General features: G+C 38.9%; 2 protein-coding genes across 2 annotated transcripts; both read right to left on the bottom strand.

The window, feature by feature from the left end:
• Window positions 1-5,485: 5,485 nt before the first annotated feature.
• On the bottom strand, window positions 5,486-11,129 carry LOC110055286 (uncharacterized). Its single transcript, XM_089291956.1, has 6 exons — window positions 10,730-11,129; window positions 9,084-9,355; window positions 8,105-8,219; window positions 7,435-7,471; window positions 6,525-6,651; window positions 5,486-6,104 (listed from the first exon to the last, which is right to left on the bottom strand). Exons 1-6 carry the CDS (start codon window positions 10,818-10,820, stop codon window positions 5,598-5,600), a joined length of 1,149 nt encoding a protein of 382 aa, XP_089148082.1. The 5' UTR covers window positions 10,821-11,129; the 3' UTR covers window positions 5,486-5,597.
• Window positions 11,130-12,766: 1,637 nt separating this feature from the next.
• Window positions 12,767-15,681, bottom strand: LOC149110257 (putative skeletal organic matrix protein 5). Its single transcript, XM_089292962.1, has 2 exons — window positions 15,557-15,681; window positions 12,767-14,384 (listed from the first exon to the last, which is right to left on the bottom strand). Exons 1-2 carry the CDS (start codon window positions 15,617-15,619, stop codon window positions 13,878-13,880), a joined length of 570 nt encoding a protein of 189 aa, XP_089149088.1. The 5' UTR covers window positions 15,620-15,681; the 3' UTR covers window positions 12,767-13,877.
• Window positions 15,682-16,107: the final 426 nt, after the last annotated feature.

Below are 16,107 nucleotides of genomic sequence, written 5' to 3'. Positions count from 1 at the left end.
ACAACCACCTTTTTGTCTCCTTCACCCCCACCCCCCCCCCCCCCCCTTCCTGGTTGGGATGCTGGTCAACCTTGGTTGGAATGCTAGTCCATCGCAGGGTTACCCCCAACATTTCTTAGTCAGTACCAATTTATGACCCAGTTGTCAATTTTTACAATGATTGTCGAACCATAAAGCTTTCAATGTTAGTCTGCCGACCCTAGCCGCAACTTTCAAACCAAAACAAGTTCCTTTATAAAGGAACTTTTCTTTTCTAATGCTATTTTTATAACTAAGATTTTTGCACTGTTGCTTCCATGAAAGATTTGTGCGACTTATTTTGTAATGCTGCTGGCAGATGTCTTACGATAGCCAATGTCGCTACAAATTAATGTCTCGCCTGAATTATAACCAAGTCTAATAAATACTTTTCGAAAAATTTGAAGTAGCGCTTTAGCAACTCGCACGAAGTGCAAAAAGCCTTCCCGCTCTGTGCCGTTATCACACAAGCTGTATGAACCGTTGCCTGATATGTTCGCTATTCCACGGAAACATACCTTGTACTGACAAACCTGACACAACTGGCTCTAGCATAAAGAGCTTAAACCCCAGTCCTTCCCAATTACCGTGACAAAGAGATATGGTATTAATTAATATTCACATCAAAAATGATTAAATTCTGAGTTGTTTGAATAGGTATCTCCTTGCGCTGGAATTCTAGCAAAATTTAAAGATTTATGGCTCTATTGTAACCCGTCTTTTCGGCTAAAGTGGGATCTGATAAAACGCCGGTAAAAAAAAAAAAAAACCTTTCAACCTAGGGGAGTAAAACTTAGCCAAAACATTACTAGTAGATTGGTCTATTATTTGTTTTATTTTGGTAATCATAGCTTAAACTACAAGGACGCAGGAAACTTCGCAAGTTGATAATTACATTTTAGGCCTAAAACTGAAACGCCAACCTTTAACGTCAGATAAATTTCATACGACTTTACTCGATCTTTTGGAATGCTCAGCAAAGTAGTATTTAAAAAGTTCAAGGGTAAGTGAGTGAACCTACCAGCATTTGTTTGACATCCATCTATTCATTGATAAATAAATAAATAATAAATAAAATAAATATACATTTATATAGCGCCATTTTCCACTAATTGTCCATGGCGCTTTACAATACTTTAAAATTAAAATCCTAATTCTTTAAAAACCTAAAATCCTAAATCCTAAAAGTTAAAATCCTAAGAATTAAATACGCTATATAATACAATTAGGCTACAAACAAAAAGTAAAAACTACAAATCAAATGCACGCTTAAAAAGATAAGCCTTAAGATTAGCCTTAAAAACTGTCTGATGATGAAAGTCTGATCTGGAGGGGTAGTTTATTCCAGAGCCTTGGTGCTGCCACGGAAAAAGCCCTTTCACCATACGTTTTAAGATTTGCTCTAGGCTCATCAAGCAACCTGTTGTTTGAAGATCTTAGTGTCCGACCAGAAATGTTAAATCGCAGTAGGTCTCTAATGTAATCAGGGGCCAGTCCATTCAGAGCTTTGTAAGTTAACAACAATATTTTGAAAATAATCCTAAAATGAACTGGCAACCAATGTAAGCTCCTTAGTATTGGTGTGATGTGTTCCTGCCTTCTAGTCAAGGTAACAAGGCGAGCTGCTGAGTTCTGTACAAGCTGAAGTCTATTAATCAGATACTTTGGGAGACTGTACAGTAGGGCGTTACAATAGTCCAAACGCGATGTTATGTAAGCGTGAACAATGGTCTCAGTAGTACTCTGGGATAGGTATCGCCTAATTTAAGCTATACTACGAATGCGGAAAAATGCGCTCTTGCAGGTTATTTTAACGTGTTTTTTGAAATCCAAACACTGATCGAATGCAACTCCTAAATTCCTGGCCTGTTTACTAGACTTGATTACTTCATCACCAACTCGTATATAGTCGAGGGGTGGTCGTGGACGATATTTAGAACTAATAACCAAAAGTTCAGTCTTATCCCGATTTAACTTAAGTTTGTTGCGCAGCATCCAGTCTCCAATGTCCTTAACACATAATTCTACGGCCATCTTTGAGCTTGATAGATGATTAGGACAGTTGGACGTAAACGACAAGTACAACTGTGTGTCATCTGCATAGAGATGAAACGGTATGCTATGCTTTCTGGCTATGTCACCCAGCGGACTTGTATAAAGGGAATACAACAAGGGTCCCAGTACAGAACCCTGTGGTACCCCGTAGGGTAAATTCTTCTTTGACGATTCAATTCCATTAACAGAAACAAACTGTTCGCGTGAGTGAAGGTACGAATGAAACCAATTAAGAGCAGTGTTCCTAATACCAAAGCGATTCTGTAGTCTAGATAACAAAATCGAATGATCGACAGTATCAAACGCAGCCGATAAATCGAGCAATAGTAATATAACCGATCTGTTATAGTCAATAGCCTTCAAAATATCATTTTGAACTCTCACAAGCGCAGTCTCTGTACTGTGATGAGATTTATATGCCGACTGAAATTCTTCTAATAAACCTTCATTATCATTAAGGTGGTCCATTAATTGTGCTGCAACTGCTTTCTCCGTAACTTTGGATAGAAAATATAAATTCGAGACAGGACGAAAGTTAGAAAATAGTTCATGATCAGCTCCACTCTTTTTCAACAACGGCTTCAACATGGCAACCTTGAATCTATCAGGTACTTGGCCACTTGTAAGAGACAAGTTAACTATACGAGTGATCATTGGAAGCAGATAATGACGGCACCCTTTGAACACTGAGGATGGAATTGGATCAAGTGTACAGGACTTTGAACACAGGTGAGTCACAAAACCAGATACGACCTCCTCAGTGACCAGTTTAAATTCACTTAGCAGCTGACCAGCTAGACAGCTTTCAGACTCAGCATTGCATGAAGTAACTTGACCGTCATTCAGAGTTCCATCAACTTTGTCAAGATCATTGCGGATTTTAACAATTTTGTCACTAAAATATTCAACGAATGATTCGGACAGAGAACAGTTATTAGGCCCAGATGGATAACGCTGGACTGGATTGGAGTGCAGAAGCTTCTCTATTGTCTTAAAATGAAGTCCAGAGTTCCCTGAGTTTTCCTGGATCACTGATGAATAAAATGTGTCCTTCTCGGAGGCAATCATGTCATTAACAACACTGTTCTGAAACACATACCGTTCTCTATCTGCAAGTAATCTTGTACGTCGCCAGTTACGTTCGAGCTTCCTCCTTATGTTCTTTTGAACACTAATGTCAGTTGAATACCAAGGCGCACAAGGACGAAGAACTACCTCACGGGTCCTTTCGGGGGCATAAACATCAAGGGTGGACTTCAAGACCCGATGACAGGAATCAACTAACGAATCCAAATCACGCCGTGATTCATCAAACAAGGACGAATCCATGATAGTGTCATTGAATTCAGCATAATCAATCGAACGCAGCTTCGGGTGGCGAATAGTTTTTGTTGGAAATTGTGGTTTGTGCAATAATAAATGCATTAAAATAGCGTAATGATCAGAAATCAAAGGGTCATGAACCATAACATTGTCTATAAGTTTACACTGATTTCTAGTAATGATTAAATCCAAGATATGACCACCTGTGTGAGTCGGCGTAGTCACCCATTGTTTCAGATCGAAAGACGCTATTAGGTCACAAAAATGCAATGCGTTGACATCACGCGAAGAATCCACATGTAGATTAAAATCACCGACAATTAAAAGCTCGCCTGATGCTGTGGCCAATTCCTCAAGCAGGAGAGAAAATTCACGATAAAATGTTGACAAAGGCACAGATGACGGTGGGCGGTAAATAATTATCATCCTGATCATCTTTGAGCTCTTGAAACGAACATCCAAGAATTCGAACGACTGGAAGGAAGTGTTCCACTCACTATTTTTGCATTTAATATCCATACTTTCTTTGAAAAGCAAGCCGACACCACCACCTCTCGATTCCCGTGGAACGTGGATAAAATCATAACCAGTGGGACATAAATCACCAATCTCAACACAATCAATATTTCCAGGTCTGAGCCACGTCTCCGTCAAAGCAAGAATATCAATATCCTTGTCAACAACGTCTTTCAGTACGCTAGATTTATTCCTTATTGACCTGGAATTGAGCAAACAAAAGTTGATCGCGTGAGAAGTATCCTGGGTGTTAGCAACTTGTGAGATCTGCACCTTCACGAGATTGTCGCGATTAAGCAAAGATGCAAATTTCGAAAAACGATCATTTCGATTTGAAACAACCGTCGTTATGCTCCTCTGCCTCGTTCGTGACTTCGCCCATACACCTGCTCTACATCCTCTTGTCCGAAGCAAACTGAAATCCTTTAAGACCGAAACCAGATGAAAAGGCAAACGAGCCGGCGAAAAACGCCGCACTGATAACAACTCACTTCTTGAATATGTAATAAGTTGTGGCGACCGAAACGAATGATGATATAATCTTCAAAATGCTATAAATTGAGTCCATCCATAGGGCGAAAATCATCAGAATAGGCTAGAAATACAAAATAAATCAAGAGAACGCGAACGACACCGGCAGCCATCTTGGCGCGCATAATACATCGCTGACAAAATGGGAGTTTACCCGTTTAAATTGTCTCTTACCCCTGAAGTGTGCCACAAAGGTTACATTTTGAACTTCAAAATGCTATAAATTCACGAGGGAGTTATTGATTGAACAAGTATTCGCAAGAACCGTTAAACAGCCTGCAAATGACTGATCTATAGCTTTGTTTGGGATAAAAGCAAGTCAATGATTTTCCACTTTAAACAGAGACTAAAGGTGGCAAATGTGCCACACTTTACGTCTAGAGAGAGAAAGAGAAAAAGAAAGAAAGAAAGAAAGAAAGAGGTATCTGATAATAGGCTCCCCTAGCCTATTATTAGGCACCGATTTTTTTCTTTCTTTCGTTTTCCACTTGGTGATGTTAAAGTTTGTAGGCCGGATTCGATCGTCGTTTACACTAGAGTAACTCAAGGCAGTCAGTGGCGACCTTGATTAGTACAAAGCTTAGCTCTTTTAGGTTTTCATATTTTGTAAAGAGCGCTTAGTCAATCGAGATGTGTTTCGTATGAAAATATTTCTTTCTCTTTTTTTCTTTCTTTCGTTGGCTGTATTTCGGCTTCATTGAAACTTTCAGAATCTTGGTTTGAATTTCATTTTGTGCATGTAGCTTAAAGTTTCCATTTTGTCCTCTTTTTGGTTGATGCAATGTAAGAAGCTGTGGGGCATAACGAAATCAACAATAAAATCGTCCTAAGACTAAAATATCGTGATCAGTTGAATATTGAGGTATTATGTTTTTTCTCGCAGATATATTGACTTTCACTGAGAACTGAGGGAACTGTTCACCACAGGGCCTTAATGTTTATGTTTGACTAAGGTGGACAGAAACCAGCCCAGGGCTTGCACTCCCCGATTTTTGCATATAAATCCGAGCGCCCCAGCATTAGTAAAAAGAAGGAACATCTATTTTTTTTGCCATCACCACTTTTTATTTGTTCTACAGTACAAAGCGTATCGATGCTAATCTACTGAGCCGTTAAAAGCTTGTTTGACAGGACGGCATCTTACAAAGTTCTTATCACTGAACTAGAATGTATCCCATGGCTTTGATGTGTTTGTCTCCATTATCACCGCCATGCATTGCCACGTTTCCACAAATGATTTGTTTAGGTGATCCTATACCGAACCCGATTCTCGAGTCACAGGTGGTGCACGCGTTCTCGTTGTTACTAAGAATGCCAATTCTCGCCCTACGATAACTGTTGCACACGGCATTGAACCCTTCCTTGTTACAGTTGCGCTGTAAGGAGGCCTGTGAACCAATCAGCTTCTTCCACTTGTTACGACCCAGTGAGGTGGGGCGGTACTTCCCGTCAGCGATCAGTGAGTACAGAGAGTTGGCTGGCTTGTTGATGACGATGAACTTGGTCTGTTGGCCGATCTTCATACCGAGACAGATCTTGGAGAAGGGTGTGTTCCAGTAGGTCGGTAACTTGGTCTCTTGTAAGTCAAACCCAGTCTTGCCTCCTGGAAGGTTAAAATCCTTCTTGTCGGTCCAGTGCGGGGAATTGTTGTGGAAGGTTGACTGGATGAGAGGAAAGAAAAATAGGCAGAATGGAAACAAAATCATAGATTACTTAATTCCAAGTAACACACTATATAAACAATTGTCATCAATCCTATTCTTTCTCGTTTTCAGTCTTGGAAACTTAAGAGTTTTCATCGGCTTAGCTATTGTGGTATTCGAGCAAAATTATCATACAATCTTCTACAAATATGTTAAACGTACGCGCAAGATTTTGGGTCCTTTTTATTTTTTAGATCTCATTTGTGTTTTCTATATTTTGGGGGCGTTTTTAATAAAACAATTATTAGCTAATTACTCCACTCGCGCTTGTAGATCATTGTATGAGATCATTATAGCCAACTCGGGGGTACGCGCCTCATTGGCTATAAATCATCTGTCATATCCAACACGCACTCGTGAAATAATTGTTAAATGTACCTTGTTTCCGTCAATCTTCATGACTGGTGTCCATCCTCCTTCTCCACATCCAAAATCTCCCACGTGACAGAGAACAGAAATTGGTTTTGAGTCAAAGTGAAGAGTGACCAGCTGACTCACGTTGGATCTGTTAAATGATGAAAAAAATCTTAAAAGAGGCTACAGGAAATAAATTTAATTCTATTGAAACAACACTCCTTTTGTCTGTCTGTCTGTCTGTCTGTCTGTCTGTCTGTCTGTGTTGTTGTTTCAAGGTAGTTTCCAGTTTTTGCAGCAAAAGTTCGGAACATTGTATATGCAATTTTAACGAGGAGACAGTGTTCTTTTTTCTCAGTTATATAGATATATAGAAAATCATTGACAGGTGATCTCCTGGATTTGTGACTTATGCTATTTGTTTTTTGCCACAAATGGCACCTATCAAATGGTAGCTCTAAATCTTCGGGTGATAGCTTCTACAAAAAACCAATTCTTCAAATTAACGAAGGGTTCTTGATGAAAATGAAAAGCACTATTGTTATGTACTAATGTTATGTAAAGTTGTCATCATTTCGCTGACGAATGATACCCTAATATTTAGCCACAAATGTCCAAGGGTCGGTTAATTGTCTGTTACAAGTGTTAGATGATATGCGCCTGTCGATAAATCGTATTTATCTCGTAATATACTTCTATGCTTCTATGAGGTAATATACCATATTGATTTACACTCTTATCAGTTGGAAGCTAAAATTTCATCAGCTGGTGTAGCTACTCTCCAATGAATCTCACGTCAATCCTTTTGTAAAATCCATTTATTCAAGAGCGATTACCGTCAGGGAATCGACCTACCGTTGAGAAGAGAAACTTTACATGCATTGAATATAGTATTCAAACGAGGTGGTATTAGAAAGCTAATGCTATGACTTACCTGTAAACATCATAAACTTCCTTGCATGATTCCACACCTATTAGAGACAGACACATTGATGCTAACGCAGTTTCGCTCACTCGCTGACCCTGGCCATGAATAGTTCCATGGACCAAAAGTCTGTGGAGCAGGACTGGCGCGTCGGTCAGAGCGCTCGCCTGCCACTAAACCGCGATCAGGAGTTCTTTCCAAAAAAGAGAACGCCTGATCATATGTATAGCCTGCCACCAATGTGGCGCGGGCTTTAAACCTGGACCCGTCGTCACTGGTAGGTTGAGTTAATGTTTGTTTTTCTCATCCCTGCGCGGAGGTTTTATTCACCGGGTTCTTTGGTTTTTCCTATCTCCATTAAAACCAACATTTCAGATTTTAATACGATCTCTATGAACGAACACTTTGTAACGAGATAATGAGAGCTTTTCCTGTTTGTTGTGTAAATACAGTACATTTAAATTATTTGGCAAGTCAATCATGCTAGCCATAGAAACAGATTTAATTTTAAAAAGGTATATACTAGAATTTTATCGTGGAGTATCAATAAATCGATGGATACATAGATACTGTAATTAACAAAAAAGAAATTTGAGTGACTTAGTACCCCTACACTGACTGTGTTGGGCTTAAAAGATTTCTACAGGTTAGTTAACAAAGTGCAGCTACTGACGTTTACCTTTTTCGCAGTATTCTCCAATGAAACTTTTTTCACAACTACATTTGAATGTGTTCTCCTTGTAGTTTGGCACACAGGTACCTCCGTTGTGACATGGCGAGGAGGAACAAGGTGACTGAAATAAGATCATAAGCACATGATCAATATACAAGACTTGCTCTCATTACGAATCAAAATCAGAAAGCAAAATGAATATTAGTTGGACATTCTGCTTTGTGGATGTGTTGTGATTGGATTCACGTTGAGTTGTAAAGTGCTTCCAAACTCTTTTATAGAAAACAATCGTAAGAAAATACGCGCGCTGATTGGTTAAAAATCGTATTCCTATCAAACAATTAGATTATGAGCTCAAAATTTCTATAGCGTGATAGTTGACGAAGGCGAATCAAGAGCGAATAATCTAATTGTTTTAGTATAAATCTACTTGTCGTTCAAAACGTTATCCAATCCTCTTCATTAACACCTCGAAAACGCCAAGAAGAGGCCGTCATTCTGTTAACAAGCGCACACTGCTACGCTACTCACTATCTATAACGGAATAGATAGTGAGTAGCGTATAGCCAATCAGAGGAGGGCATTCGTGATAGAACGCTAGTAGATTTATACTAAAATTCGATAGAAACACGGTACATGTTTTCTATTTCTTAAGTATCGACTTGTTAAGTCATTAGTTTGTAAAATTCCTGCATCTTGGAAGCTGTGCCATATTCAGAATCCGCTATATTCCTCTTGGATTTCCGGCCTCTCTCTATACTAGAGAAAAATCTCCAAAACTGAAGTTACAAATTTGCTACAGCTATAAAGATATTGGAAGAAAATAATCAAGAAATATTGTTCCTTGTGTCTCCCCCGGGAGCTTTCTATAATAGGGTAAATTTGAAAAAGGGAGCTGAGAATACGTTTCCTCCGACTCATACCTTAAAATTCAGTAGAAGTATGATTCATCTTTCATATTACGTTATTAGACAGTGAATCTCACCATGATGGAGATGTGATGCGAACTTTTGTTTTGTTGATATTTCTCGGGGCTGTTGTACTTATCGGAAGGCAGAAGCTCACACCAAGGTTGTTTACGGACTGTTTGGGACGCAGCCAGGTTAACAGAGAAGCATGAAGGATTCCGCAGGCATTTAAAGCAACAATCAAATTCGTCAGTCGCCATAGTTGTTCCAACATTAGGCACATTCAGAGAGTGGAACTCGTGTACTGAATACAGACGCTCGTTATAATTCTCTTGCAGAATGTTTGATTCTGTGGGAAGTGAAAACAATGCGACCAGAACTTAGAAGACGTTTTAAGAAATATTTGACAAACTAGCTATTCTATTACGCTACGAAAGGTTACAAAGAAGTTTGAGGCCCCTGGCAATAAAGAGTAAGTTTATACGAGAGTTTGAATTTTCGGAAAATTTAGAAGGTATTTATAGAAATGTCACTAGGTCTTACTCTCCAACAAGTGTTTTAATAGAAATCTTCTTAGTTTTAAAAATTCAAACCGTCATAGTATGTCATTCTTTACTGAATGCTAGGGGCTTCAAACTCGGTCATTTTGATATTTTCCAGATGCTTTTTGCATTTCTGGCATTCTTTAACCCGTAGCCCATAATTGTATTAAAAGTAGGCCACGTGATGGCCTAGCTGCAAAGGGCCTATTATAGTATTGCAGAATATTGCCAAGGGGAATTTTTACAGGAAGTTTCTTATATCTGCACTGTTTTCATGAACCAGATACTATACGCTACAAACAATTTTCAGTCCTGTTCGTGAGCGTATGAGTCAAGATCACCATAAATAGACTGTTTTCCTTGATGACGTTTGGTCAACTAACTACAGGGTGCGCGCCTTTCGTTTGGATGACACTAGTTCCAAGATCACTAGGAACTGTTTCCGTAGTGGCGATAACATCCAGAGTAAACTTCGGCGTAATTTCTAATATAAACATGTTCTAGCTAGAAAAACAAACTGTCTCCGATTCATGTTAATTATACGTTGCAATGTCAACACGATGGTAAAATGAAAGTTCCGCCAAAGCTTACGACAGTGCGTCGCGTCAAAATGTGGTATATATGGTGCAACATTAATTATTTCAGCTAACGCCGCATTGAAAATAGTGAATAACGATCGAAATTCTCGTCCACAATTTTTATGTTGCAAAGCTAAGCAAACCTGCGAAAAAGGGCCAAAGGGGAATTTTATCGCAAATTTCCCAGCACCATTATCATTCAGAAACACTTTGGCGTTTGCAATTAGGTGCTTGCTGGGGAATAACGGGATCAGACAGTTCCGACTTAACCAAAGACTACCCTGCAAATTTCGTTTCTGTGCCATGTAACACTCCTTTCACCATGATAATTTAAGCCCGAATAGTCCTTTCAAACTTTGGCCAGTTGCACGAAACATTCACTATGATATGTTTAATCCCCTGATGCTGTACATGGAATTGAGAGAAAAAAACTAACCACTTTATTTAATAAGAGACAGCAGCTCTCATCATTTAAGGATTCAGTTATTCTACCGAACTATATATACATGCATTTTTAAAAGTTAAAATATAATACATACTCATTATTTCAAGCTGAACTTGCTCATTGTATTTTATCAATAAAATACAGAGATCGAATCTTACCTGCAGAACAGCTGGCTTTGTTCATAACAGACGACAGTGAGGCGACAAAACAGCAGACAAGAAACAGTAGATTGCTAAAAACCGCAATCATGATCGAATACAAAATTTTACTGCGATAGCAATTTTAACAGCGTACCTTTCAAGTTGCAGCAAGTGATGAGTTTTTTCAAAACTGTGAGAATGAGAGGTTTTTAATTTGAATCGAATTCAAGGTGCCACTCATTTTGGAGCTCTTTTGATTTGCAGGTGTCCATTTGAATAATGTAGTTGTCGGAATATGTTTTTCTTAGACGGATGAAATATTTGACACCAAGTGCGTAATTTAAACAAATCGACAATATATAACACGACTTTTTATTGACAATATTTCGCAGGCTGACTTTGCTCACGAGCGCGTCCGTTACAGCGTTACTACATCATGGTTAAAAATGCCGTTTTCCGCCAATTAAAAGCAGTAAGTCTAACTTTCATAACCGCATTTCTTTTCCTTTGACATGTCAGAACATATTGAAATAGTAATCAATGAGAATCCAAGGTTTTGGCCGTATGTCAACGGGTAAGTTTGTCCATGGAAGATCCTAATTCAATTATGCCTGCAACATCACATGACTCTATTGTGATGGCGTTGCACTGGATATCAATATTTAAAACTGTGCCATTTGGCGCTGGGGCCTAATGTTTCATGGATTGTTGCTTATCCTCACGCAAAACAGTCCACACCAAATGATTAGTTAGAGCTGTGTTCGCATTACAAAATTAAAACGCTTTGTGGAATAAAACTGCTTCTGTGTAATGACGTCCCATTGTCTAACAATATTGACGAGTCTAGTGAAACTGTGGCCTTTAACTTTAGTTTAAGATGCTTGAAAGTTGAAAACAATTTTCCGTGTAATAAAATTGCCTTTGATGGTCAGAACTTTTGACATTTCTTTGTCAAATTACAGTTTTATTTCCTGTAACGATCATAAACAAGAAATGCAAAATACTTAAAAGCAGTAACAGTTCACTTGGGATGAAAAATCAATCTTTCCTCGAGGCAGAGTAGAATAAAGTAAACTTAAGGTGACCGAACACAGTTTTCGCGCGCGCTTTTGCTGATGCAATTCAGCGCACGCACAAGGATTGCAAGAAACAAACATGCCGTCAATAGAGCGATCATTTTATTTACTCAACACCCGCAGTATCTGTGCTATTTTTCTCTATATTTGAACGCAGTGTATTGATGGCTTTAGTCTTTTATTACAAAGATATATTAGAAAAGGTAACGATGCAAAGAACCCTGCAATTTTCAGCTTTTTCTTTGTTACCAAAAGAACCCAGTTAAATGCAACGCACGCGCAGTTGCTCGAAAACTTGAGACCGATTGCTTTTGCAGAAACTTGCCGATTTCTAACGATCCAGTCGTTAGAATTTCAAGAAATTTGGCAAAAAAATAGTTCAGAAACCACGTGAATGATCTATCACAAAAAATCTGAATTTTGACATAGGGAATTTTAAACAATTCAGAACATGCAGTGAAAACGATTTACGGCGAATTACGAAAATCGTCTATGTCAAAATTTTATTAGAACAGTGTTGACAGAAGGGATTTAAAGTCAATTCGTAGTGGGCAAATGATGAAAAACATCTAACGACTGGATTTTTTTTAAATAAACAAAAACCATTTTTTAAGCTTTGTTTTTAACCAGCCCCGTTGCCATGGCAACAGCACACACCTTAGCCAAAATGCGAGAATAAACCCTTCTGAGGTTAACCTTGACTCTTGCAAAAAACGGGCGCCAAAGCATAAATAGTTTAAAAGTAATGGTGAATTAGGCATAGGCACTTGAAAACTGTGTTCGGCCACCTTAAATATTGCAACAGACATTTAGCCACATTTATTACATGTATACCCACACCAAAAATACACTTCACACTGCACTCTTAAAACATTAAGCAACAAGTTGACTATTTTAAAGAGGTATTTGCGCAAACTAAGGCGAACGTATTGAATATCACTAACACTACGTGAAAGATGGCATTTTGTTAAGAAAGCTACAATGGAATATGAATTTTATTTATGCACACAAGCTTGGAAGTTCTACAAACAATAATTAGAAGCACATGACTGTTTCCCATGAAATTACGTTCGTAGTCATGAAATGAAAGTCGCGAGGTCGAGCTCCCTCGTAGTCAAGGAGTTTCTTTATTTCATTAGTGGTCTAATTTGTTTTGTCGCTTCTAGGGCATTTCACAGGCAGTATTGGTCTGTAACTAGGATCGGCACTACTATATAGATAAATAAACACTGGAATTCACGGGAGTGCTATATATCGTAAGCAGCGGGCACATGCCGATTTCATGCATAACCAAGACAACTCTACCCTGATTAATAACGTTAATAAGAAAATGAAAGCCATCCAACATTTTACTTTGTCTGGGCTAAAATTTAACAGAGGTGTACATACAGACCTTGCATCGTGAGTACTAGGTAATGAAAGCAAATTTCCCAGAGAACGAACGCGGAAGGTAAACGACACACTGAGAAATAACAGCGTTTCATATTCGTGGAGAAATCTTCAGCGAAAAATTAGATAAGCTGTTCACAGCAGAATGTAATTTATAGAGCATGCTCACCGTCGAACACTTTGCTATGAAAGAAGACAAATAAACACCTGTCTAACATTGTATAACGTTAAAACCATACAATTTATTTCATTTAAAAACCTTGCTCATGTAAAGCGATCTCTGATTTGCTGTGGAGTCATCTTGCATGAAGCTAGGTAAACAAAGTTTCGTGAAGTCATTCTATTTTGTTGGTTGTATTTTAATTTACCATTGAAATGAAATAGGAAACGGCCGCTCGCTGTTTACAAAGCCCCAGGCAATTATACTCATTACATGCATGTAAACCTCAGTTCCTATGCTGCTCTGGTTTGTACGCTAACATCTAATTTCTTTTTTTAACGTCTGGATTTTTCGTGTCTGCATGACCTTCATCTTCTCCTTTAAATCGCCCTTTTTGGAAGATTTACTTTTCTAGAAGTCAATGTAACTGACTTTTCAAAGCGAAACCTTGCAAAAGAACGAATCAAACACGATGTACCGAAATATCTAAAAATCATATAACGTTCCCGTTTACCAATGGAATAGTAATGGCAGATGCGCCTCATTGCACCAAGATGTATTCCATGGCCTTAATGTGTACATTAAATTCGGCGTCCTCGTTTCCACACGTGTTAGTGTCATCGTGCCGTCCTCCTGTACCAAATCCTATTCTGGAGTCACACTTAATGCAGTCTTTCTCGTTGTTTCCAAGGATACCAATTCGAGCTTTACCCAAAGTGACGTGAACGCTAGCCGTGTTGAACCCTTCCTTGTCACAGTTGGATTGCAATGAGCCCTGTGATCCAATCAGCGTCTTCCACGTGTTACGACCCAGTGAGGTGTTGCGGTATTGCCCATCGGCGATCAGTGAGTCCAGGGATTTGGCCTGCTTGTTGATGACAATGAAGTTGATCTGTTGGCCGATCTTCATACCAAGACAGATCTTGGAGAAGGGCGTTTTCCAGTAGGTCGGTAACTTGGTCTCTTGTGTGTCAAACCCAGTCTCTCCTCCAAGAACGTTGAACTCATTATAATCGCTCCAGTACCCCGAATTATAATGAAAGGTGTTCTGCGAAAAAATGGAGCGAACATCATTCACTGTCTCTAAGCCTGGGGGGAGGGTACTCCCAGAAAAATTGGGTGGGGTTGTGTGGGCCACTTTCCGAAACCCTTACCCTAGTTAGGCCCAAAATCTGCGATTTTCCATACCCTGTTTATGACCTGACCAAAAAATCCGATACCGTATTTATGACCTGACCCTTAAATCAATACCCTGTTTCCGACCTGACTTAGAAATAGCTCCTTAGTTCAGACCGATTTTGAAGGCGTTGTGAGGGGTTTTCCTTCAATGTCTCATCAATAAATTTGCTGAAAAAGTAGCTTCTTGTAAAAAACTATACCCACTTCAAGACTAGGGTGCACAAACCATACCCTATTTATGACCAAATTGTACAAAATCGATACCCTATTCATTACCAAAATGGCTGAAAATCGCACCCTTTGGGGCCGCACATAGCTATATAGCACATATAAGGGAGATCCCCCCACCCCCCCCCCCCCTCCCCGCGTCCGGCCCTTTAAGTAACACATCAAATAAAACCGCCCATATTCTTTTTTTTATTATTATTTTCAGACCTAAATTGCAACCTGGAACTTAATTAAACAATCTCTCCATGCTAACCCAGATTTTTTTGAGATCATCATTCAGCGAGAGTGACAGCTTAATAACTTTAATTTATATCGTATCTGGGAACAAATTTCATTCGATTAAAAATATAACACAAACTGCGGTAATAAACATTTTGAAAACTTGCATTTTATGAACTTTTATTACCACTGTCTGTGTTGATTTGGTTTAATTAAATTTTTGTTTTTTACTGAACTCGTTGTTGCCTATACCGGTAGATTCCGCGTTTATTTAATGCAATTTTTCAGCAGCTTTTTTTCTTTTAGTCCATTTTATTATCTCGTCATCAGCATGAGTGAGAGTTGATGTCATAGAAAAAAAAAAAAAAAAAAAAAAAAAAGAAGAAATCTGTGACGCTACTTTTTTTGGCATAAAGTGACGTCTTAACTCAGAAGTTCGCGTTTCTAACCTCCAGAAGTCATATCTGAACATTCTCAGTTTTTGATACTGGGAACCCTATTCATGTCAAGAGACGATCATAGTCTCTTTCTCCTGGTCGTTGCCTGTAACCCCATAAAGCTCTGTTTCTAATAGGCCGCACGTTGATGGCTTACCTTGCTGCCATCAGTCTTCATGACTGGTGTCCATCCTCCATCTCCACATCCAAAGTCTCCCATGCGACAAAGAACGGGTGTTGGTTTTGAGTCAAAGTAGAATGAGACCACCTCACTTGCTGTGGATCTGTTGAGAATTTCAGAGGAAAAAAAAGGAAACTACGGGTAACTTCTACTTCTCGTTAGCTTTCGTTGGCGAGCTTCGACAAACAGGGCGAGATGCTAAGGGTCTCATATGATATTTTGCCAAAAACAGTTCGCCCATGAACCGCGTAAAGCTTTGTACTTTATCGAAATTAGCCCAATTAAATTTTTCATGACTTTTGCCCAATATTGTAGTCCATCTCAGATAGCCCAAGGTATTTTTGTCCACCTCTCGGACAATTCGCGAGCACTGAAATAACGAAGTATGAAATAAGAATAACAATAAATTCAGCATGGTTCTGGTGAAAACAACGAAAAAATACCCGGACAGGACTCGAACAGGAACGAGCATATTTAAAATCAAATTGAGGCTATTGTTTTAATAATCCTTCACCATACGCAGGATC

Source organism: Orbicella faveolata, unplaced genomic scaffold, assembly GCF_042242905.1.
Source record: "Orbicella faveolata isolate gen_17 unplaced genomic scaffold, um_ofav_v1 contig_24, whole genome shotgun sequence".
NCBI classification, from domain to species: Eukaryota; Metazoa; Cnidaria; class Anthozoa; order Scleractinia; family Merulinidae; genus Orbicella; species Orbicella faveolata.
This window is presented reverse-complemented; position numbering and strand designations above follow the sequence as displayed.

Bases quoted from the DNA above. Each gene is read 5' to 3' on its own strand.
- LOC149110257 (XM_089292962.1), bottom strand. From the start codon at position 15,619: ATGGGAGACTTTGGATGTGGAGATGGAGGATGGACACCAGTCATGAAG. The intron at 14,385-15,556 runs GTAAGCCATCAA...ATTTTTTCGCAG, and splicing joins TGAAGACTGATGGCAGCAAG to AACACCTTTCATTATAATTC.
- LOC110055286 (XM_089291956.1), bottom strand. From the start codon at position 10,820: ATGATTGCGGTTTTTAGCAATCTACTGTTTCTTGTCTGCTGTTTTGTC. The intron at 9,356-10,729 runs GTAAGATTCGAT...CACTTCCCACAG, and splicing joins CAAAGCCAGCTGTTCTGCAG to AATCAAACATTCTGCAAGAG. The intron at 6,105-6,524 runs GTACATTTAACA...CCTCTCATCCAG, and splicing joins TGAAGATTGACGGAAACAAG to TCAACCTTCCACAACAATTC.